Below are 23,909 nucleotides of genomic sequence, written 5' to 3'. Positions count from 1 at the left end.
GTGGCAGGTGAGGCTGGTGGGGTAGTTAGGGTCAGATCACGGATGACCTCGAGTGTGGCCTTGGTCTTTTCCTTTGGCAGGGGGGAGCCATTGAAGGTTTTTGAGCAAGGGAATCACAGGGCCTGACCTAAGCTTTAAGGACGACCTCTCTGGCTGCAAGTGAAGGGCGTGAGGTGGGCCCCAGGAGGTCCCAAGGCCAACTGGGAAGGTTTTGCCGCAGTCTGAGCAAGAGAAGCAGAGGACTGAATAGGCAGGGGAGGGAAGAGTCCCTCAAGGAAGCAGCTCTGGCAGGATGCCTGCTGACAGGGTGAGTTCTAGGGACGTTTGTCAGGCAGTAGCTTCCTCAGGGGTCCTGTCTCATCTCCCAAACCCTCGAGCCCTGCCTCATGCATAATTAGCCCAAGACACCATAGAGAGGTTCCTTCTGGTTTCAGACAGGCCTTCGAGGCTTCCTGTCTGGATCTTTCATCCTCCGGTGTGGTGTGACAGGTGGAGGAAATGCGGATGCCTCAGCTCACCTTATCTTGCTATTAGCATGTTTCCCGTATCATGGTAACAGAACAGATGTCAGGGCCTGTTGCTAAGGGTTCCCTGGAATATTAATACCTGGGTGTAGAACTGAGGGCTCTTATACGGTGTCTTGGAGACCTCGGGAAGCGCCAGCTTGGTGGCAAGTATTTTTTGATATTTATCCCTGCTTTTCCTTCCTCCTTTAGACCCTCGTCTACTCACCTGCCACCCTGGCCCATCACAGCTAGCTGTCTTGGGATGGCAGACTGGGCAGTAGAGGGTGTACAGGCACTCTTCCCGCCCGCCCAGGCCAGGCATGAGGAAAGGATCACAGCCGTCTGTCCTCCAGAGGCTGAATGCAGGCCCTGAATCCTGCCCAGTTCAGCACTCTCCGTGTCGGCTCAGATTTGGCACTGGGATGAAGCCTCTTTTCCAGCCCTGCGCAGGCTGCCTGCCAAGGCTCTAGGCCCCTCCCCAGTCCCCTCTCCTTACTCTGACATGTGGGTGGGGAGCAGAGAGGTCTTGTTTGCCTCTTGTGGCTCCAGTTTGCCTTCCTCATCTGGTCTTTTGGCCTTTCCACTGCTCACAGGTTTGAAAATCAAACCCTAAACAGCTCTGGGAGGGGGTTGGGCTGGATACTGAGGTCAGGGTTGGGATTTTATTTACCAGATAGCATTTGTATCAGTTATATATTTGTCACGATAATGCTGCATAACAAGCACCTCCAAACTTGGCGGTTTACAACATTTATTTATTGTTCCTGAGTCCATGGGTCAGCCAGGGCTCTTGGCTAGACCTTGCATTTCATTCATCCTGGTTCAGCAACTCAGAGAAAACCTCCTACGCCTCGCACGCATGTTCTTTTGTTCTCTCTTGGTGGCTGTTTGGAAGCGGCGTCTTGCTCTTGCTGGCGACTTGTGTTTGCCTTTGCACGTGGTGTCCCCTCCTAGACCCTGTGGTTTCTTTCAGCCCTTCCATTCTGCCGGCTCCGTTCCCACTGTTCTCTCGGTATCATTTCTTCTCTCCCACGAGGCTGTCTATCCACAGCACACCCCCCCCGGGGGCAGCGGGGGGGAGGGATGGTCATCGTCCCAGCTGTATCAGTGGATGCTCCCTGAAACAAAATCAAGGAGGTGGAAAATGCCAGGGTCTAAAGGTGGGAGACATAACCACCCCAGGGAAAGGTGATTAGCTTTGGCAATAGGGCAGGTGCCTGTGTCCCCACCCTGGCCCTGGCAGGCAGAGCAGAGGACCCCGTGGGTGTGTGTAATCCTTCTCAAAGGGCGGGTTGCTTTGTACCTCCCCGCCCCCGCCCTCTCGGAGACAGCTGCAGCCGCAGCGTTTCCCAGCACTGTGTTAAAGCACGTGTGAGTTTGGAGGGACGGGGGGTCTGACAGTAGTGTTTTCTTGGATTAGTGACGATTTGTGCTGCTGTGTGGAGTTCACGGCAGTGCCCTTTCATTTCCTCCTCACCAGGAGCCTGTGGTGGAGTTGGAGCCCCCCTGCCCCTTTTCGGAGGAGAACATTGGCTGGAGGGGGGGGCGGTGTTACATGACTACCCGGGTCACTCGGGGCTCTGTGTTCACTTCCGTGTTCGCTTCACTGGATTCTGAGCACACGAAGCCCTTTAAGGCTTCTTTCAAGTGGATGCGAATGTTTGTGGAGCAGAGGCCTTTTTTAGTGATTAGAGGGCTGTACGTGTTATACATTTTTTGTTGTCAATGTTTATTTTTGAGAGAGAGAGGGAGAGAACAAGCAGGGGAGGGGCAGAGAGAGAGGGAGACACAGAATCTGAAGTAGGCTCTAGGCTCTAGGCTCTGAGCACAGAGCCTGATGTGGGGCTCAAACTCATGAGCCGTGAGACCATGACCTGAGCCGAAGTCGGACACTTAACCGACTGAGCCACCCAGGCACCCCTGGCTGTGTGCATTATAAAACCAGCTTATTGGAGATTTTCAGACAGGTTCTTTCATCTGCCTTCTGGGACCGAAAATCCAAAATCCACATGAGACCGATGGGAAAGAGATGCAACTCTGTCACTACGAAAAGTGGTGAGCCATTCTAGAAGCACCTCGGAGAGAGCAGGCTGAGGCCTGCAACTGACAGCTTTGAGCGGCTGTGAAGAGTAAAATTGTCTCAAGAATATATTAGCCAAAAGTATACTTTCCCCTTTGCACACCACGTGCAAAGGCAAACACAAGTCACCAGCAAGAGCAGGACGCTGCTTCCAAACAGCCACTGAGAGAGAACAAAAGGAATCGATCCTAACGAAATAATCAGAGACAGGCACAGAGGTTTATCTCACAGATACGCATTTTGGTGTTGAATATAAATATAATAGAAGAAAACTGCAAGTCATCTGTGTGCTCCCAAAGAGGAAAATGACAAAATATATCCAGAATGCTAAGTTACACTTAAAAATCATGGTTTTTTGAGGCATTTTAATAATGTGAGAAAGTACCATGTGATAAGAAAACAGCAAACAGGATGTGTAGCAAGAACCCAATTTTATGTGGAATTTCTACAGAAATATCCAGAACAAAATCGGGAGGCCTTACACTGAGATGTCCAGAGTATTCATCTGGGGTGGGTGATGAGCGAGTGCAGGCTGGTTTCTGTCCTGTATTCGGCAGTGTCCAGAAGGTGACTGCAGTTGCATTGTGGCTTGTCCAGTGGAGACAGTCGACAGTGACTAACACCCAGAGTGACAAGCTTTGGACTTTAGGGAGAGACAATTGGAACTCTCTGTAAAAACGAGTTTGTTTTCACAGATCTGCCTCAGAAAGTTGCCTGGGGCTCATGAACCTCCTTCTCCATGGACTTTTCTTTCTTTCTTTTTTTTTTTTTTAAAGAAAGGAAGATCAGTTTTTTAATGTTCATTTATTTTTGAGAGAGACAGTGTGAGCGGGGGAGGGGCAGAGAGACAGACAGACAGAATCCGAAGCAGGCTCCAGGCTCTGGGCTGTCAGCACAGAGCCTGATGCGGGGCTCGAACCCACGAGCTGTGAGATCATGACCTGAGCTGAAGTTGTCAGATGCTCAACCTGCTGAGCCACCGAGGCGCTGAGGCGCCCCCCACCCTGTGGAATTTTCTGAGGAAATGCATTTCCTGTTCCCTGTTCCCTGTCCCCCAAGGGTCCCCTGAGTCCAGGATGGAGGCAGCACCTGGAGCCCCAGTGTCCCAGCGGGGGCCCTGTGGCACACTGGCCTCTGGGTTAAGTGGGGAGGTGGCTCAGCCGTCAGAGCCACTGGGTGCTAACTACCCAGCGGGGAGTCCTGAGGAACAAACTGTTTTGTGAGCGAACGAGTCGCAGAGCACGGGCTGCCCTGAGCTACTCTGCCTTGTCTGGGAATGGCCGTCTTTCTGAGGAAATCAGTTCCACCGAACAGCTAGTCCCTGAGCGCCGGCTTTGTGGCAGGCCCTGTGCTGGGCCCCGGGGACAGAGAGGGGACAAGGGCACAGGCCTGTGGGGAAGGAGGGGGGAGCGTGTTGTCAGTAAAATGGGAGCCTGGGTTCCCAGACCTGACGCCCACCTCCCCCGGGACCAGTCTCCCTTCTCAGCAGGACACACACGCTCGTGCACGCGCGCGCGCGCGCACACACACACACACACACACACACACACACACACACAGGCACACCACATATGCCTCTCCTTCAGGCTCTTCCCCCTCATGGCTGGAAGGACTTCAGGGGGAGGCCTGGCCCCGGCCACCTGTTCTCTGCTTGTTCAAGAGCAGGCCAGGGCTCCATGCAGCCCTCTCTCCGCGGACCCTGCCGCCTTGCTTCCCTCTAGGCCCGAGTCTCGCTTTTCCCTCCAGTATGTGTGGTTTGCATTTCCTGCCTTTTCATTGGCCTTCTGTAAGGCCCTGTTCTGTTCCATCAGTTGATTTTTGGCCGGGACAGATTGGCACTTGTTAATACGTTCAACTCACATGGTACTGCTCCTCGGAAGCCTTAAGGACCCAGCTCTTAAGAAGGCATGGGCTTTGGGAGGGGCCTCCTCCTGGAGCAGAACCCAGGCGGTGCGTGCTGGCTGGTGGTGAGCACACAGCTTGGCAGAGGAGCCCCCTGGATGAAGAGCGTTCGGGAAGCCGGGGACAGAGGTTGGCTGGTGATGCGAGGGAGCCGGCAGCTGGCTCAGACTGAAGAGATTTGGAAAGCCTGAGCTGGCTCTGTTGGCAGTTTCCTAAAATGTGGCTCCTCAAGCTGCCCTTCCTCTCTCAGCGTTTGTCCCAAGGTTGCTCTTTGTGGACGAGGGACAGCTGTGCCTTGCGAGATGTGGGCTGCAGCCTGGGCAGAAGCCCCAGTTCTCCCTCAGAGACACCCCTGTGGACAAGCCCGGCCGCGAACTTGGCACTGTCTAAGACCCTGCCGGCCAGCGTTCACAACCCCAGGGCCTCGAAGGTGCCATCCGCTCATCTTCCCTGAAGCTTCCTGAGCATAGTGACAGGGGTGGGGGACAGGGGGATGCCTTCCTTCTCCCGCCCCACCCCCTCAGGGACTAGGCTGGGGTGGGGCTCAGTTCCCACCTCCCAGGTTGGAGCAGCCATCCCCTTCCTGCCCCAGGACCCTTCTCCAGTCCCCCATCTGCCACCTGTGCCTCCCTCCCGCAACTCGCAACTCGGCAGGGTGGACTCAGGTGTCAGAATTGCCCAGGGCAGTCCCTACAGCCTGTCTCTGCCCCTTCGGATCCCTCTGAGAAAACGGGCCCAAAGAAGACAGCTGACTTGTTCCCGGTCTTTCAGGACGTGTGCATCAAAGCCAGACTTTGACGGGGCGTTTCTGTCCAGCTGAGTCTTCTTTCCCCCTTCCTCACCACCCAAAACGCTTCCCTCCGCCCTACGGCAGAAGGTGACCCAGGGCAGAGAAATTAACATTGAAGTAAGGGTTAGGAGACCAGCGCAGTTAGCTGTGTGGCCTTTTCTCTTAACCTCTCCGTTCTCTTCTGTACTGATTAGGTTTAGGGAGAACAGAACAGTACCTGTGGGCGACGGCAGAGTTATTTCTGCCAAAGTTTTGAAAAGAAGAGAAGAGTAAAAAACCAAAAAACAGGAAAAAAAAAAAAAGAAGAGGAACAGAATTCAGACGGGTCAGAGGAGAGAGAAATGTTAGCTTGGGGGCTCTCTTGCAAGTGATCCCCAAACTCTGGCACCCCTAGGGAGTGACCCACAGGAGACCAAAGGGCTTCATCCCCTAAAGGCTGATTTCAGCCTGTGAGGAACTGTTGTTGAAATCTTGACCTCTGCGGTCTTCTCCTGGGTTGTCCCCACCTGTCCCCACCATTAAAGGAGGTGAAGGTGGGCGCGTGAGAGCCTAGGACCCCTTCCTTCTCCTCACCTCCCCCTGCCCAGCTCCACACAGTTTTGGTCCAGAAGATGGAATAGCCACCCTGAGGTTCCCTGGCTGGCTCCACCCCCTCCGGGGCTCACCCCTCCTGTGCCCCTGCTTCTGTGGGGGTGTCTGTGGTAGAGCGGAGGGAGAGACTCAGGACCCTCCAGCCCTGGGAGCTGTGGCCGGGGACGTGGCGCCCCCTGCAGGCTGTGGCAGGAGCGGTGGCTCCTCGACACCCTGTTTGCCCAGACACAGTCCAGTCCCTCTGGGTCAGGGACACCCCCATCGTTTCCATTTCTTGCAGCTCCCAAAGTATTTTTTTTTTAAGTTCGTATTTATTTATTTTGAGAGAGACAGAGAGCGAGCTCGAGCGAGCAGGGGAGGAGCAGAGAGAGAGAAAGAGAGAGAGAATCCCAAGCAAGCTCTGTACCTCCAGCAAGGAGCCCAGTGTGGGGCTCAAACTCCCAAACCGTGAGATCATGACCTGAGCTGAAGTGAAACGCTTAACCGACTGAGCCACCCAGGCGTCCCCTCAAAGTATTTTTTAAAAAAAATAATGAACAGGCTAATGAATTGTAGTATGTTCTAAATGTTTACTTGGAACGGAGTAATGCTTTTCACACCCACGTGGCAGTGTGATTGTGCTAGTCACAAGATAACAGAAATTTCTTCTTTTTCTTTTTTTTTTTAATGTTTATTTATTTTTGGGACAGAGAGAGACAGAGCATGAATGGGGGAGGGGCAGAGAGAGAGGGAGACACAGAATCGGAAGCAGGCTCCAGGCTCTGAGCCATCAGCGCAGAGCCTGACGCGGGGCTCGAACTCACGGACCGCGAGATCGTGACCTGAGCCGAAGTCGGACGCTCAACCGACTGAGCCACCCAGGCGCCCCGATAACAGAAATTTCAAAAAAACAACAAGACAAACCATAGAGCACTGAAGGCTGGAGGTGGGACACTGGTTTACACTTATTTGATGAGTGTCATTTTGACCCTGTCTGTGTTTTCCTGGATCATATGTTCGCCTCATTTGGGAGAAGATCAAGGCTTTCGATTTGAGGAGGACTTTGGTGATGGTGGCCTCCCAGTGCTGGGCCTGGCCATGGGGTCCCTTTAGGGTCTGGAGGTGCTCAGGTCTCTCTCCCCAGGTGGCCCACAGTGGAACACAGGTACTTGGATGTGCTGCGCGGGACAGGGAGACCACTGCATTCTAGGTCATGGGCTTGGTCTCTATGTGGGTCAGTTAGCTACAGTCCACCCGCTGCCCCCTACTGGTCATCATAGAAATCGGTGACATTGGTCTGGAACAGTAGTTCTCAAACCATGATCCAAGGATCCCTGGGGATCCCCAGTACCTTTCAGGAAATTCACAAGGTCAAAACTGTTTTCCTGATAGTAATAAGACACTGCATCCTGTTCTCTCACAAATGTACTGAAAATGAAAAGTTCATTAATGTGGTTCCAGATGCCACATTTGAAACTAATCTTTAGGAAACTACCATCTGTTGAGTTCTGGTATAGTATGAAAGAGTATCCACAATTATCTAGGAAGACTATTGAAGTACTCCTCCCTTGGGACGCCTGGGTGCCTCAGTAGGTTAAGCATCCAACTCTTGATCTCGGTTCAGGTCTTGATCTCAGGGTCGTGAGTTCAAGCCCTACCTTGGGCTCTGTGCTGGACATGAAGCCTACTAAACAGATAGGTAGGTAGGTACATAGATTAAGATATTCCTCCCTTTTCCACATGTAGTACATATCTGTGAGAATCTGGATATCCTTCCTGCAGTTTAACAAAACCACATAATCACAAAAGATTGAACAAAAAAATCAGATGTGAACACCCAGCTGACTTTTGTTAAACCAAATATTACACAGATTTTTATTTTTATGTAAAAAAAATTTTTAACATTTATTTTTGAGAGAGAGAGACACATCATGAGCAGGGGAGGGACAGAGAGAGGGAGGGAGACACAGAATCCGAAGCAGGCTCCAGCCTCTGAGCTGTCAGCACAGAGCCCGACGTGGGGCTTGAACCCACAAACCACGAGACCACGAGACCATGACCTATGCCGAAGCTGGATGCTTAACCGACCAAGCTACCCAGGCGCACCTGCAGATTTTTTAAAATGTAAAGCAATACCATTCTCACTAATTGTTTTTGTTCTGAAAAAAAAATATATTTTAAATAAAATATAGAGAGGGAGCCTGGGTGGCTCAGCTGGTTGAGTGGCTGACTTTGGCTCAGGTCATGATCTCATAGTTTGTGAATTAGAGCCCCACAGTGGGTTCTCTACTGTCAGTGCAGTGCCTGCTTTGGATCCCTTGTCCCCCTCCCTCTACGCTTCCCCCTCTCGTGCTCTCTCTCTCAAAAAGAAATGTAACATGTTTGAGAACGAGAGAAAGAGAGAGCGAGCGACAGAGCACAAACGGGAGGGGCAGAGAGGAAGACACAGAATCCAAAGCAGGCTCCAGGCTTCGAGCTGTCAGCACAGAGCCTGGGGCGGGGCTCGAACTCATGGACCATGAGATCATGACCTGAGCTGAAGTCAGATGCTTAACTCACTGAGCCATCCAGGCGCCCCTAAATATAAACACACACACACACATACATACATACATACATACATACATACATACATACATAAAATATGTGAACATCTAATGGGTTTATTGTTTTTTGATGAATTACAATTAAAATTTTTTTTAGTTTTAATTTCTAACGTGGTAAATATGAATAGATAAAGCTCACATCATTTGCCATTGGAAAGAATTTTTGATAACAGTTTAATGAGGTATAGTTCCTATACCAGAAAATTCACACTCTTGAGGGTTACAATTCATTGGTTTTAGTTTACTCTCAAAGTTGTGCAACCATCATCGTGATCTAATTCCAGAACATTTTCATGACCCCCCCAAAAGAAACCCTGAACTGAGTAGTAAAACTCCTCATTCTCCTCTGGCCACCCACACTCCAGACCCTGACAGCCATGAATCTACTTTTTGCCTCTCTGGATTTGCCTGTTCTGGACATTTCTTGTAAATGGAATCGTACAATATGTGGTCTTTTGTGACTGACTCTTGAAACTTAGCATAATGCTTCCAGGGTTCAGCCGTGTTATAGCCTGTATCAGTACTTTATTCTTTTATGGCCAAATAATATTCCAGTATGCATGGATATGGCATATTTTATCCATTTATAAGTTGGTGGACATTTAAATTGTTCCCACTTTTTGGCTGTTGTGAATAATGCTGCTATGAACACCCATATAAAAGGTTTTGTGTGGACATATATGTTCAGTTCTCTTGGGTATATACCTCGAAGGAGTTTCTGGGTCACATGGTAACTCTGTTTAACATTGAAGGCACTGCTAGACTAATTTCCAACCTCAGTAACTTTTTTTAAAAAATGCTTATTAATTTTGAGAGAGAGGGAGAGAATGAGCATGAGTGGGGGAGGGGCAGAGAGCGAGGGAGAGAGAATCCCAAGCAGGCTCCTTGCTGTTAGCACAGAGCCCCGTGTGGGGCTCCATCTCATGAACCGTGAGATCATGACCTGAGCCGAGATCAAGAGTCAGACACCCAACCGACTGAGCCACCCAGGCGCCCCCAACCTCAGTAATTTTTTTTTTAATTTTTTTTTCAACGTTTATTTATTTTTGGGACAGAGAGAGACAGAGCATGAACGGGGGAGGGGCAGAGAGAGAGGGAGACACAGAATCAGAAACAGGCTCCAGGCCCCGAGCCATCAGCCCAGAGCCTGACGCGGGGCTCTAACTCACGGACCGCGAGATCGTGACCTGGCTGAAGTCGGATGCTTAACCGACTGCGCCACCCAGGCGCCCCCCAAACTCAGTAATTTTTAAGAGTATGAAAGATTCCTGTGTTTGAGATCTACTGGTCTAGATGGGATTGGCCCGGGGGGTGTGGATAACTCAGTGCAATCCCTCATCTTTGCTCTGGGATTGAGTTACTCTCTTTTCCATTCCCTCAACACACACACACACACACACACACACACACACACACACACTCCCTTCAGAATACATGAGCTAGAAAATCCTCATGCTAGATAATCAAGGAGCCGGTCATATCCTTGGTGGCAAGGAGAAAGGTAGCTAAGTTGGGCTGCACCAGTTAAACCACCAGGAAGTTCTGGAGCCGGGGTGCCTCCCTGCAGGATGCCCGAGGGTGCCGTTGTCATTGTAGTCCTGGTGGACTGTGCCCCCTACAGTTGTGCAGGATGGCAGTCCGGCTGCAGCCGCTGCTCCCTGCCCTCCTTCCTGCTCTGGGGAGCACTGTGATGGTCAGCAGAACATGGTGGGGAGCAGAGCCCGTGAGGGTGGCCAACTTTCACTGCACCCATGGGCCTTGGGCTGCTGCGATGGGACCCCCAGGTTTGGGGGTGGTGTAAGGCTTGCCCGGGCTATCTAGCTGTGTGCCCCCCTGGCCCCAGCCCCTCCTGCTAGGCATTGTGCTCAGTCCAGTAGGGGCTGTACTTGGGAGGGGCGGGAGTCAAATGCCCTCAGGGCCTGCCGGCCAAGTTGAAGATTACTGAGATGTGCCTCTTCTCCCTTTTCTGCTTCTAACCCCCGATGTCCGGCCAGTCATGTCCAATCTTATCACTTAGCTCCATGAGCCACGTAGTTATCCCTCCCAGAATTATGAGAAAGAGGAGCTTTGAGGGAACGGTATTTAGCTGGAGAAGGGATTCTGTGGGTGATGCGTCCGCAGGTGGCCTGGCACGGGGACACGCTGGAAGTGCCAGCGCTTGGTGCGCCATCTCCTCCCCAGCTGATGACACGCTCCTTGTCTTTCCCTCTTCTCACCTCAGATGTGACTCCCTGCCCCGGCTGGGCACTCCAGGCCATGGCCGACACCATCTTCGGCAGCGGGAACGACCAGTGGGTTTGCCCCAATGATCGGCAGCTTGCCCTGCGAGCCAAGTGAGTCCCCCAAGGCCCCGCCAGGCCTTCCCTTCCTCCTCCATCCCTGCTTCCCTCCATTTTTGGACAAGATTCATTATCAGGGACCCAGAAAGAGAAGTTTGGAGACAAGAGCGTGACTGAGGCACACCAGGCCCGAGCTGGGCACTTAACAGCCATTCACTCATTTAACTGCCACGTCGGACTTACCCTCATTTCTTGGATGAGGAAAACGAGGCTGGGCTCCTTGCCCAAGGCACTTACCTTGTGAGTGGCAGGCCTGGGACCCGCACCCAGGCTCCCCTGACTCCCATGCCTGTGTTCTTTCTATCACAGCAGGCTGGGGGTGCGGGTGTCAAACTGCTTCCTCTGCCTTCTCGGTTAAGAGTATAAATCCCCCTGTCACTGAGCCTTCAGTTCCTGAGCCCCTGCCCACGTCACCTCCCTGCCCAGGCTGAAACACACAGCCAGCCTCAAGGCATCCCCAGTCTCCTCCCTGCCCTTAACAGGGCCTCTCTGATGCTGGTTTTCCCCCTGAGAGCCCCCAGTTTTCCTGTTACCCTCAGCCTGGTGATCCCTCAGATCCAGTTAGATTGGGCCATCTCTCCTCAATGTCCCCCCGTGGCTGGAGACCAGGGGCTCCCGGATGCCTGTCCTGCCTTCCAGTCTTCCCTATCCATCTGAGGATTTGGCGGTCCCCAGTGCCTGATAAGCCCAAGAATCCCCCTTCGATCTGTCAAACAGTGTCAGTTATGGGAGCCGGCATTTCCCCAATGGGACCAAGTTCAAGAAATTTGCAATTAGATGTTACAGGCCTGCAGGGGGACAGAGCTGAAACATCAAAGAGGGATAGAAAAATTAATCCGAAACGCCCGAGAAGAGCGGAGCCCTGCATGATTTGCAGGAATCTCCGTGCAGTAGTTAATTTGTCCCTCTCACTGGGGTGGCTCAGCTCCTTTCAGCCCCTGCACAGCCCCCCCCCCCCCCACAGGGGAGAGACCAGGGATGAAGCCAGCCCCTGTCCCTCTCTGCTTCGATGCCAGGCAAGACGATGTGTCCTCCCTGGCAGCATATGAAGAGAGCTGTGCTTTTGTACCAGGGCCTGGTGTGACCCCTGATGACCCCTCTGGCATTTCTTTCAGTTTTCCCTGACCTTGTCTTGTGCTCAGCAGCAGCCAGAAGCTGTTGTAGCGTCTTTTAGAAGAGCAAATGCTTTTATCTCCTCCCCAGGGTGTGCTGCCTTGTAATGCCAGGCTCCGTAAAGAAGAACACCACAAATCCTGCAACTGGGCGCTGTGCCCTGACGGTTCCTCTGGGAGGCCCGGGGAAGTTACCACCCGGGCATCAGCTCAGGTCTGTCCTGAGACACCAGACATTTTCTAACCCCCTACCAGGTGCCAGGCACTGGTTGCACAGCAGTGAGCAAGACCAATATGGTGCTTGGTCTTAAGGCACTGATAGGAAGAGGTGAACATTATACATGAAATTACCCATGTGTAGCTACTTTGACAGTGGAAGCAGGCAGTGGGGTGAAGAAGGCAGGTGCTAACTTAATCCAGGGATTTGGAGAGGCTTTCCTGAGAATGTGATGTTTAATTTGAGTCCTGGAGGAGGGGTACATGTTAGATGGAAATAGGGGGAAGGAGCTTCTAGGCAGAAGGAATAGCATGAGCAAAGGCCCTGAGGTAGAAGGAACATGCCTGATAGGAGGCCACTGTGGCTTGAATGCAGAGTGAGGTGCTAAAAGGGGGGGAAGGAAGTTGGGGAAGTGTTCAGGGGCCAGATGGGGCAGGGCTGGTCCCCTAGACTCACATTCTGGACGGGGAGACAGAGGGTCTCCCACCCGGCCTTGAGGTAATGTTTAAGCCCTGTGATAGAGCTATGCCTGGGCCTTCTGGGAACTCTGAGAATGGACTCTTGACCCACCTTGGAGGGAATCTTCACCATGCATCTAAAAGAAGTCTTGAGGCACCTGGGGGGTTCAGTTGGTTAAGCATCCGACTTTGGTTCAGGTCATGATCTCACAGGTTGTGAGTTTGAGCCCCACGTCGGGCTCTCTGCTATTAGCATGGAGCCTACTTTGGATCCTCTGTCTCCCTCCCTCTCTGCCCCTCCCCCGCTGTCTTTCTCAAAATTAAATAAACATTAAAAAATAAAAAATAAAAGGAGACTTTAAAAAGAATAGGAGTGACCCGGTGGAAAAGGGGGCTTAGGGAGAGGGGAAGGCGCTGAGGGTGGAGGGCACAGTGTGAGCAAAGGCCTGGACACAGCGTGCAGGCTAGAACGCAAGGAACTAGGAACAGTTGTTGGTGCACCGTGTGAGGCCAGGCCAGCCGCGAGATGAGGCCACCGTATGGGGGGCATGTACAGATGGGCGCTGGTCGCCACTGAAGAGTCTTCCTCGGGGCTTACAACCATGCCTATTATCTGGCAGCCACGAGTTGGCCACCTTTGGTGGTGTGGAGGGCCATTCCGGGGAACAAGATACTCAGTGGCAGCCAGGGCCAAAGGCACGAGCTGCAGCCTGACTGGACAGAGGCAGGGGCCTGGGGAGGAGGTTGAATGAGAGGACAGCTTGTCAGGGCTTGGTAGGTGACCAGATGGAGGCAGAAATGGAGGCCTGGAGGATGCCCTAGGGAAGCCTGGCAGGGGGCTGTCAGCAGCGGCTGGCCATGGGCTTCTTGGATCTGGAGGCCAACCAACCTCTGATCACCTTTATTGTTTATTTTATTATTATTATTTTAATGTTTATGTATTTATTTTGAGAGAGAGAGCGTGTGTGTGTGTGCGTGCACAAGTGAGGGAGGGGCAGAGAGAGGGAGAAAGAGAGAATCCCAAGCAGGCTCCAGGCTGTCAGCGCAGAGCCTGATGCGGGGCTCAAACTCACAAACTGTGAGATCATGACCTGAGCTGAAATCAAGAGTCGGAGGCTTAACCGACTGAGCCACTCAGGCACCTCTGACTTGCCTTTAGAAAGCTATTTAACTACACTCGGTCTCTTTACTCCACTGAGAAATGGGGAGCCTGCCTTATAGAATGGCAGGAGGGTCCGGCGCGAAGAGGTCTGCCGTGCCCTGGGCGGAGCCAGGCCCAGAGCTAGCTGGGTAGGGGTTGCACCCTCCAGGATGGATCGAAGTTGCTGGTGCTGTGCCCTCCCGTTTCTGTGTTGCTTGGCTTTTCTTTTTCCCATGCGGTGGGAGGCCTGAGCTTGGGGACCCTGTTTTCCAGGTCTCCTCCCTGGGCCCAGTGAGTCACACACAGAGGGTGTCCTGGCCAGTCACTTGAGTCCTTGAAATGCTCAGGTAGAGAAAACCTGCAGGTTGGGGTGAGAGAGTGTTGCCTTTCAGGGCCTGAGTCTGCCCAGTGCACAGAGGAAAGGTGGGCGCGTGCCCTTGCCCACTCCAAGGACTGGACTCCCTTCCTCTGCCCCCCAGTCCTGCCCCTTTCCTATTGTTCGCTTCCCCCAGCCCTGTGAGGACTGCTTGAGAAAGTGTTGGTCTAGGGCTGTGCTTCTTTTTGAATTGGAGACATAAGCGGTCTGGAAGTCTGGAGACCCTCAGTACAGCATATTGTTTTATTTTATGTCTTTGAGCCTTTGCACGCATGGGTCCTCTGCCTGAACGCCGTCCCCCTCTTTCCGTGTGGGGAAGCGCCTGTTCATCCTGCACAAGCCCTGCCTCTTTGGTCAAGCCATTCCTGATGGTCCTACCCGTGGTGATTATAGTAATCATCATTAACCACCACTGATTAAGCAATTGGGCATCTGCTGTATGCAGAACGCCCTGTCTACCCTGCCTCGTTTAATCTGCATGGCGCCCTTTAAAGAGGCAGATCGGGAGATCCGGCTGTGAACAGTGCCTGCATTCTCACCGCTGGGAAGGGAGGGAGCCAGAAGGTAAAAACCAGCAGACTCCAGTCTGAGTCCTTCACCTTAACCAGCCTGCTCTACTTGCGGAGAGAGGACACACTCTTTCGCCCTCCTGACACTCACTGTGCCCACCGTGCAAGAACTGTTGGTTGTAGCAGCCTGGGTGGGGCAGTGATATGAGACCACCGGTGTCCACCTTGTGTCAGGGAACCACCCGGAAGGCGTCTACATCCTCACCCTCCTTCTCTGTGTCCTGCATCTAAGACTCTTGCCTGCTGTCACTTCTTTTTTTTTTAAGTGTGTTTGTTTTGAGAGAGAGTGTGGGGGGAGGAACAGGGAGAGAGGGAGAGACGGGGGCGGGGACAGAGTGGGGGAAGGACAGAGAGAGAGAGAGGAGGGAGAGAGAATTGCAAGCAGGCTCCGCGCTGCCATTGCCGAGCCCTGTGCGGGGCTCGAACCCATGAATTGTGAGATCGTGACCTGAGCTGAAACCGAGAGTCGAACGCTTAACCGACTGAGCCACCCAGGCACCCCTGCTGTCAATTCTTTAGGGAAGCCCTTCCAGAACATACCCCGACTAGGTTAGTTCTCTTATTTATACGTCCTCCTAATGCCCACCTGCGTGTCCCACCCAGCAGCACATCCCTAACACCTAACGAGCCCCAGTGGACACCCAACAAATATGTGCTGACTGCATAGCTCTTCTTGGTTTTCATTAAGTAAATACTGGTGTAACTGACTGGGCATCGGTGTCCCCAAGCACGTTACAGTTCTTCGAGGTGGCCACTTGCCATCTTGCCTGTCTCTGTGTCCCCAGCACTTGGCTCAGAATGTCTCAGAGACGCGGGGACCCTGGGCAGAGACTTGGGGCTCGGTCTGCTGCCGCCACTCCCTTTCCATCCAGAAAGATGGGACGGGTGTGAATTCTTGCCCTCAGCCCCTGGTCACAGCTTCAGGAGGCGGCGCTCTCGCAGCCCATGGCCGTGGAGACTCTAGGGTCCCCCGGCTGTGCCCCAGCTCTGCCCCACCACCCGGCCTGCCCTCGCCACCTCTCCTGGTGCACTGCTGTGTTGCCCTCCTGCCCTCGAACCCTCTAGTTTTCAAACTGCTGTGTGCATCTCCTTTTATCTTCAGGGTTTGTTTTTAACCTAATCACCACTCTTTCCTAGCCCGTGGTCAAGTTCCGTTTCACTTATACGCCTCAGATCTCAGTCTCGATGATCTTCTGTGTTCCTCCCTCGGAAGCCTCACATGCTGTGGCCGTGGCCTTTCTCCATCCATCCGGAGGCCACGCTCCATGCTCCTGCCTCCCACGGTGCTAAGCCAGCACTGCCGTCTGTGCGGGACCCAGTGGCTGGCAGGTGTCAGAGCCAGCTTTCAAAGCGTCTGCCCTGTTCCCTGAATCCTTCCTCCTGACACACAGCTTCTGGGCCGCCCCCAGACTGTTTCCAGGGGGGCTTCGTGATCTGGCAGGGCTGCCTGGGGTTGCACTGTGGTGGCCTCAAGGCCGGCTGTGTCCTCTCTCCAGGCTGCAGACGGGCTGGTCTGTGCACACCTATCAGACGGAGAAGCAGAGGAAGAACCAGTGCCTCAGCCCCGCCGAGGTGGAGGCCATCCTGCAGGTGATCCAGAGAGCAGAGCGGCTGGACGTCCTGGAGCAGCAGAGAATTGGGTAAGGGCCGCTTCTGAGCTGGGACGGGATCCAGGAGAGGGAAGCAGAGGCATTTAGTGTCAGATCAACACTCTGGGTCCTCGTGCTGGCTGTCACCATGCAGAGTGAGTCTGCTCTGCCCCAGTGCCCCCGGGGTATAGATGCATGACCCAGCCCAGCAAAGCCTCAGAAGGCTCCTCTGTAAGAATTGCTCTCTGGACACATGAGCCCAGGCACATGTGAGCAGAAGTGCTCTCTGGAGGGCGCGTAGGTAGAGGCAGCTTCTGTGCAGTCTGCTCCCCCTTGGCTCCAGGCAGAGCCTGATCACCTCCGGGGAGAATATAGGGTTGCCATGAGAAAGAGGCCTAGGTGTTTGGTTCTGGGCTCCTCCTGTTAGGGACTGTATAACTCTCGTGGAAAGTGACTTTATATTTCTGAGCCTCAATCTTTTCCTCTTTATTTAAAAAAATTTTTTTAATGTTTATGTACTTTTGAGAGACACAGAGAGACAGAGCATGAGCGGGGGAGGGGCAGAGAGAGAGGGAGACACAGAATCCGAAGCAGGCTCCAGGCTCTGAGCTGTCAGCACAGAGCCTGACACGGGGCTCAAACTCATGGAGCCGTGAGATCATGATCTGAGCTGAAGTCCAATGTTTAACTGACTAAGCCACCCAGGCGCCCCAATCTTCTCCTCTTTAAAGTGAGGGAAAATAGCATCCTCCTCACTGGGGGAGGGGGTTGAGACAACGTATCTGCAATCTGTCCTCCATTTGTTCATTCAGGAGTTTCCACTGAGTGTCCCCTGGGTACTGGAGATACGGTGGCCAATAAGACAGAAGTGGCCACCAGCTTCGTGGGGGTTGTAGGGTTGCCATGAAGGGAGGGAGTCACAGTGGGCTGAGGGGCCTGGGACCCTGAGGAGAGTGACCTATCCTAGGCTTAGCAGGGCTCAGGGAAGGCTCCCGGACACTCGGCATCAGAGGTTCAGAGAAGATCACTTTTTCTTTCTTCCTCCAGTTTCTTCATGCACCCACTTGCTCAAACCAAAACCTCTACATCATCCCGGATCTCCCTCTTACCCCCTACCCTCACGCCCCATTTCCAGTAATGCCAGTCTTGGTCCCCCTTCACTGGACCTCCCACTACCTCCTGCTGGCTTCCTCACCTGCACTACCCTCCCTCCTCCCCTCCCCCCCCACCCACCTGCCAACCCCAGTCCTGGCTCTCCACCCACAGCTGGAGTGAGCTTTTAAAAATGTCACTTGGATCAAATCGCCCCTCTCCTTAAAACTCTTCAGAGGCTTCATATTGATCTTAGAATATAATCCAAACTCTATTTTGTGACCTACAAAGCCCTTGTCATCTGTCCCCTCCTCGCCCCTCCAGCCCCCTTTATCCCAGGCTCCTCCTGCTGGTTCACAGGGAGGTGGTCCTACCAGCCACCCTTCTGTTCTAAGGTGCCAAGGCCTTTGCCTTTGCCCTCCTCCTGGAGTGCCCCTCCCCCGCTCTTCACCTGGTTTGGCCTTGTCAGTTCACATGTTCTCGTTCTCGGAGAGGCCGTCACTGATCACCATTGGGCATGCCTGGGCATACAGTCCCCCTTAGACTTCTCCCCACACACTTAGTTGATTTTATACCACGCCCTCTGTCTGAAATCAGTTTGCACGTTGACTTCTTCATGGACTTCCTCGCTTTACCGAACATAAGTTCTGTGAGAGCAGGGACCATGTCTGTCTCTGGCTTGCTTGCTTCAATATTCCCAGTCCCTGGCACATCGTAGGTACTCAATAGTTGGCGAGCAAATGAATGATTAGGAGCTGGCCTGGGAAAGGGGTGGGGCAGGGAACAGTACCCCAGGTGAGGGAGTAGCACAAGGGGCAGGATACAGCGCTGGGGCCCCGTGGCAGCCACACCCGGGCAGTGGTCAGGTTGGACACAGGAAACCTCCCACCTGACTCTGGTCACATTCCATCTGACTCTGTCCTGTGCTGCAGGCGGCTGGTGGAGCGGCTGGAGACCATGAGGCGGAACGTGATGGGGAATGGCCTCTCCCAGTGTCTGCTGTGTGGGGAGATGCTGGGCTTCCTGGGCAGCTCCTCGGTGTTCTGCAAAGACTGCAGGAAGGTAAGGCCCTGCTCTGCCTACCCAGTCTGGCCCTGCTCTGCGGGAGCGTCTACTGCGTGTCTGTGCGTGTCTGTGCGTGCACACAGTATCCTGTGCTTGTTGGCAAGAAGAACTGAGGCCTTAGGTCAAATGGCCTGTCTTCTAGGGCCACCTGTGGGGAGTGGACCTCTGGATTTCTCAGGCCCGGGTATGAATTCGGTTCTTCCGCTAGCTGGATGACTCCAGAAAACTTGTTTAATACGTTGAGTCTCGTCTTCCTCATCTGTAAAATAGGGATAATGATAATATGTACCCTAGAAAGTTGTGAGGATTATTTATTCCATGCAAAGCTCTTAAAAACCTTATTTGGCACCTAAGTACTCAATAAATTTTATTAGTCATTTTAAATAAATAAAATCCACCTCAGGGCCAGTGTGCTAGGATAATACTTCTTATTCTGTTGATCTGCTCTCAATCCCTGGCCCCTCAAATGAGAATGATTTTTGCTGCCAAGTCAAATGGATTTTTCCCTTATCTTAGACTCCACAGATTATTCTAAATTGTGCCACATATTAAATGGGTTCCTATTGAGTCCAGGGCTTCTTTTTTTGTTTTTTAATTTTTTTTAATGTTTAGTTTTGAGAGAGAGAGAGAGACACACACACACACACACACACACACACACACACACACACACACAGAGTGTGAGTTGGGGAGGGGCAGAGAGAGAGGGAGACACAGAATCCAAAGCGAGCTCCAGGCTCTGAGTTGTCGGCACAGAGCCCGATGAGGGTCTCGAACTCATGAACTGTGAGATCATGACCTGAGCCGAAGTCGGACGCTTAACCGACTGAATCACCCAGGCGCCTTGAGTCCAGAACTTCTTAAAGTAACTGTCTTTCCTGGCGTTTCTAATTACCTTTCTTTTCTTATTGACCCAAGAATAATGTGCCTTCCAATCCTCAGGATTATTTAGCATCTCAATTTTACTCTCTATGGCATGGAGCCTGCATTTTTTTCCTTCGAGACACTTAGTCTTAACTCCAGCCCAGACTAGTTGCTGCATAGCTGTCATCATGGGACTTCCCTTGACCGCCTTCCTAGGTTAGAGACACTTTTCCCAAGTTACTATATCTTCCTCTTTCTTTTGTTTCTCACTCTAGTTTTACTGGCACCCATCTTTCATGTGTTTAAGCCTAGGGTTGGTCAACAAGACAAAGTTGGTCAACAAGCCTATCTTTTGGTCAACAAGACAAAGATAGAAACTTCTCTCTTAAGATTACACTGGGTAAGGGAACCGAAAGCAAATAATGATTAAATAAGAATATTTCAGGACATAATACATTCTGGGAACGTATTATAACAGGGGATAGAAGATCGGGGATGGGGTGGGGTGGGGTGGTTAGAACAAGAGGACTGGAGAATATAGAGAAGTCAAAGAAGTAAACATGGACTTGGCCACATGGAGGCCATCGGCAGCCTTGATAAGATCATTTTGAGTCGCATTCAAAAGCTAGACGAGAGAACCAAGATGCAAAAAGGTCAATATACCAAACTAATAAGTGGGAAAGCCAGGATTTCAGATAAGGTCATTTTTCCCCTGTCTGTGACATGTGGTGAACTGGGCTAAGGAGTGTGGATTCGCTGGTGAAGGGTCCCAAGAACAGTGGAGATGCGGCAGGGCAGGGGGTGGGGTGCACTTGTGTGTCAGCTCCCCCTTAAGCCCTTCGTGGCCTTGGACCAGATACCAACATAGGTAGTAGGCAGAGGGACTCAGAACGCCTTGTTCCCAGCCCTCGGGCAGGTTCGGTTATATTCTGTGACTTCTGCCTGGGACAACAGGGCCCAGCAGCCTATTTCCTCTTTCTGCCCCCCTACCCCCACCACTGCTATAAATGTCCAGGTTTGTGGGGCCATGACGAGGGGACAGAGCCTTGTCTCTTCCCCTGGAAAAGTCTGGGACCTCTGCTGTAGAGGCCAGCTCCTGCCCTGACTGCTGAAGAGTCCTTGGAGAGCCATTTCCTAGGCAACAGTGGCATTCCCGGGGAATGACCTCAGCTGCATGGGGGTGGACAGGGTACAAAATATTCTTCTAGATGCCCCGCCCCATGGTATCCTGGAGCACTGGGCTGGTCCAGAGACATTTCCATTTGAAATTGTTCTTATTTTGCAGCAGGCTGATGACCTGGTTTTGGCTTGGGTGGTGAGGCAGGGAGGCCTTTGAGTTTCTGAGGGGAGTTGCTCCTGGGTAGAAGTGGAGGAGAGGGTGCTAGTTGGGGCCACAGACGAACGATGGGCATTTGGAGGTTTTCTTCATCCATCCTTGAGAAGATTGTGTCATTCGCTCATTCATCCATCCATTCATTCTGCAAACAGTAGCGGGCCTCCTACGTGCAGGCCGTTCCAGGTGCTGACAATACCATGAACGAGAAAGGCAAACAAACCCCTTGCCCCCGTGGAGATTTTTTCCAGGGGTGGGAGAAGAGAGACAACAGACAAACACACCGTGAATTAGAGCAGGGCAGTGTGGTGGAGTATGACCACGAAGGCCGCTCTGAGCTCAGAGCTGAAGGAGCCAGCCCTGGGAAGATCCGGGTGGAAAAGTGTTCCAGGCAGAGGGAGCAGCAAGCATGAAGTTCCTGAGGTGGAAACCGGCTGGGGCATGTTCAAGGAACTGACGAAGGCACCTGGGGCAGAGGCGGGCGTGCCGATGCCACGAGAGCTTCGAAAGTCAAGGTCAGGAGTTGAGCTTTGGCTCTAAGTTTAATAGGGTGCCAGTGGAGTGTTTTAAGCAAGGGTGTGATGTGATCTGATTTGTCTTTGTACATGATGAGCCCAGCTGCTGGCGGCTCATCCTAATCCGTCTGGCGAGTGGGTTGCAGGGGGAGATAAAGTGACGGTGGGAGACCGGTTAGGCACTGCCTGTCATTAGGGATGAGACAGTGGGGGTGGAGATGAGGCAACACAGCCTGGGGGGGGGGGGGGTCACATATTTTCACTGTATCTAAGCAGGTGGGGACGGGTTACAGAGGGTGATCTAGGGTCCCGGGAGGGAAAGCAGGTCCTAGGCTGCAGATGGGCCGGAGCAAGAGGCCACTCCGTCTGCCCTGTGTGATAATGGGGCGGTGGTCCTCCTGGGCTTGCCAGTGAGTGCCATTCCTGTGCACATGGGCGTGGGCTGCCGTCCCAGCTCGGCCACAGCACCGGGACCTTGTACAAGGTCTCTAGAACTTAACCTCTGGGCTTCTGTTTCTTCACCTGTAAATGGGGTAATAAAGCTTCTTACGTCATCATCCGGTGCGTGTGAGGAGGAGGTGAGCTAAGGCGGCGGAAGCCCTTAGCAGAGTGCAGGATCCATTTCAAAGACCCAGTAAAGGATGGCTGTTGCTGTTATTCATCCACTTCGAGGTCCTGGCTGTTCAGACCCAGGATGGAGCTGACCTTCCACGTATCTCAGATAGATTTAGTGACACCCTATTGTCTCAGCTCAGGCTGCCAAAACCAAATGCCACAGACTACGCAGCTGCCCTAAGAGAAATTTGTTTCTCACAGTTCTGGAGGCTGGAAGTCCAAGATCAAGGTGCCGGCTGATTCACTTTCTAGTACAGACTCTCTTCCTGGCTCGAACACTCCTGGCTTGTCACTGGGTCCTACTTGGCAGACAGCGAGCTCTGGCCTCTCTCTTCTCATAAGGACACCAATCCTACTGGATCAGGACCCCACCCTTATGACCTCATTTAACCTTAATTATCTCCTAAAGACCCCTTGTCTCCCGGACAGTCATATTGGGGGTTAGGAGAGCTAACTGATGATACTCTCCATCAGTATTTGAATTTTTAGGGGATACAATTCAGTCCATAGCACCCCACATTTTCCTTATTAGAACTCATGTTTTCTTGTACTTAAAATTGGAGCTCCCACAATTAGTCGTATAGTTCTGATAAGTCATATAAAAGTTTCCAGATGTCTTTGTAGCTCTTCAGCGTTGGATGTCCTGAGCCAGCAGGGAGATGCCTTGGTTTCTGTCAAGTACTTCATGTAAATGTTAACACTCAATCACTTACACAACTGTTGTGGGCTAATTTGGGGTTAGAGGAATCCAAAAGGAGAGGTGTCTAGAACAGTGACTTCCCTCAGGTCCTGACAGTCAAGGTGGGCAGACTGTATTGTCTAGAGTGATGCTCAACACGGCTGGACCAGCGTTCCAGGAGGAGAGCAGTGGGGAGGTCTGCCTGTAGGAGCTGGCTCCTGGAAGCTGGCTGGGCTTCTGAGAGGCTGAGAGCAGAGTGAAGGGCATTTCGAGGAGGGGAGAACAGCACAGCAGAGGCACATAGCTGGAAACAGGCTGGGCAAGGACTGGACGATAAGGATGCAGGGCCCGAGGACGAGGAGAAGTGGGCTGAAAGAAGGAAGGACGTAGGAGAAGGCATCAGATTTGACTGGGGAACGGGAGCCTTGGGGGAGGGACAAGACAAGATCCTGGGGACTGGAAGACGGGGGGGGGGGGGGCAGGGCCGAGATCTTTGGAAGGAGATGGGGCTCATTAGAAGGAAGAGGTGTCTTGAGGGCCAAGCTGCATTTGAGCAGAGTAGGCAGGTCTATATGGCCCTGGGTCCCCCGGGAAATGGCCACAGAGGTGCAGACCCCCTGCCAGGGTGGGGCCACTCTCCCAGGTGGTGGTCACTGACAGCCAAGTCCCAAGAGAATCAGGAGGGAGCCCCTCCTGATTCGAGCCCCTGTTCTAGTTAAAGGTTTAGCTAAAGCTTTGCAGGGGCTCTACAGTGTCTGGGAGGGGAGGGACGGTGTCCTCCTTTCACTTATCCATCAAATATTTATTGTAGGTCTGTGCGTACAGGCACTGGGGATACAGTGTAAAGACACACAGACCCTGCCCTCTGGAGGGGGTGTTAGAGGATTATGGATCATTAATTACAGTTGTGGTTGGGGTTACTGAGGCAGCCCTGGGGGACTGAGAGAGCTCTAACAGGGCACTGGACCTAATGAGGGGCATCAGGAGCCCTCCCCTCTGGGCTCACCAATTTCTAGGGAGCTTCCCCTGTTTATTTCCACATCCACTGGCCACCTTCTCACCTTTTGCCTGCAGCCCTGGGTGCTGGGAGGTGTGCAGGCGTGGGCAGGCTGCAGAGAGGGGATGCTGCGGAGACCTCCGACACGGGAAGTGTTCAGATCCAAGCCCGGGGGGCACATGCGCAGGCGCTCCTGGCCACACAGAGCTGTCCCCAGCAAGAGCCCTGACGCATTCAGCAGTCACAAGCTAATGAGTGTGCTGGTAGAACCCATGCCGGTCCTTGGTGCAATGTCCCCTCCGTAATTGGGTCTGCACGCCCAGGCTGCCAGCCCTCATTACCAGAGGGCTGTGGTGGGAAGGGAAAGGGGCTGGCTGGTTAATTAGAGAGCCCTGGTGCTTCTGATTGCTTAGGCGCTGAGTCAGCCAGCTTTCGGTTTGATTGAGAGTCTTCACCAACCATGGCGGAGCGGGGGCGGACAGGGCCGCGGGAGA

The 23,909-nt window shown here is 52.8% G+C and overlaps 1 protein-coding gene across 1 annotated transcript in view; it reads left to right on the top strand.

Moving 5' to 3' along the window:
- Positions 1-23,909, top strand: part of RPH3AL (rabphilin 3A like (without C2 domains)) — a 171,041-nt gene that overhangs the window by 45,680 nt on the left and 101,452 nt on the right. Inside the window, 3 exon segments of the mRNA XM_047833262.1 lie at positions 10,676-10,787; positions 16,163-16,306; positions 18,280-18,409. Coding sequence (XP_047689218.1) covers positions 10,711-10,787; positions 16,163-16,306; positions 18,280-18,409 — 351 coding nt within the window. The 5' untranslated portion in view covers positions 10,676-10,710.

Source organism: Prionailurus viverrinus, chromosome E1 (genome assembly GCF_022837055.1).
Source record: "Prionailurus viverrinus isolate Anna chromosome E1, UM_Priviv_1.0, whole genome shotgun sequence".
In the NCBI taxonomy this organism is placed as follows: domain Eukaryota; kingdom Metazoa; phylum Chordata; class Mammalia; order Carnivora; family Felidae; genus Prionailurus; species Prionailurus viverrinus.
The sequence above is the reverse complement of the archived record's forward strand: the minus strand, read 5'-3'. Positions and strand labels throughout refer to the sequence as shown.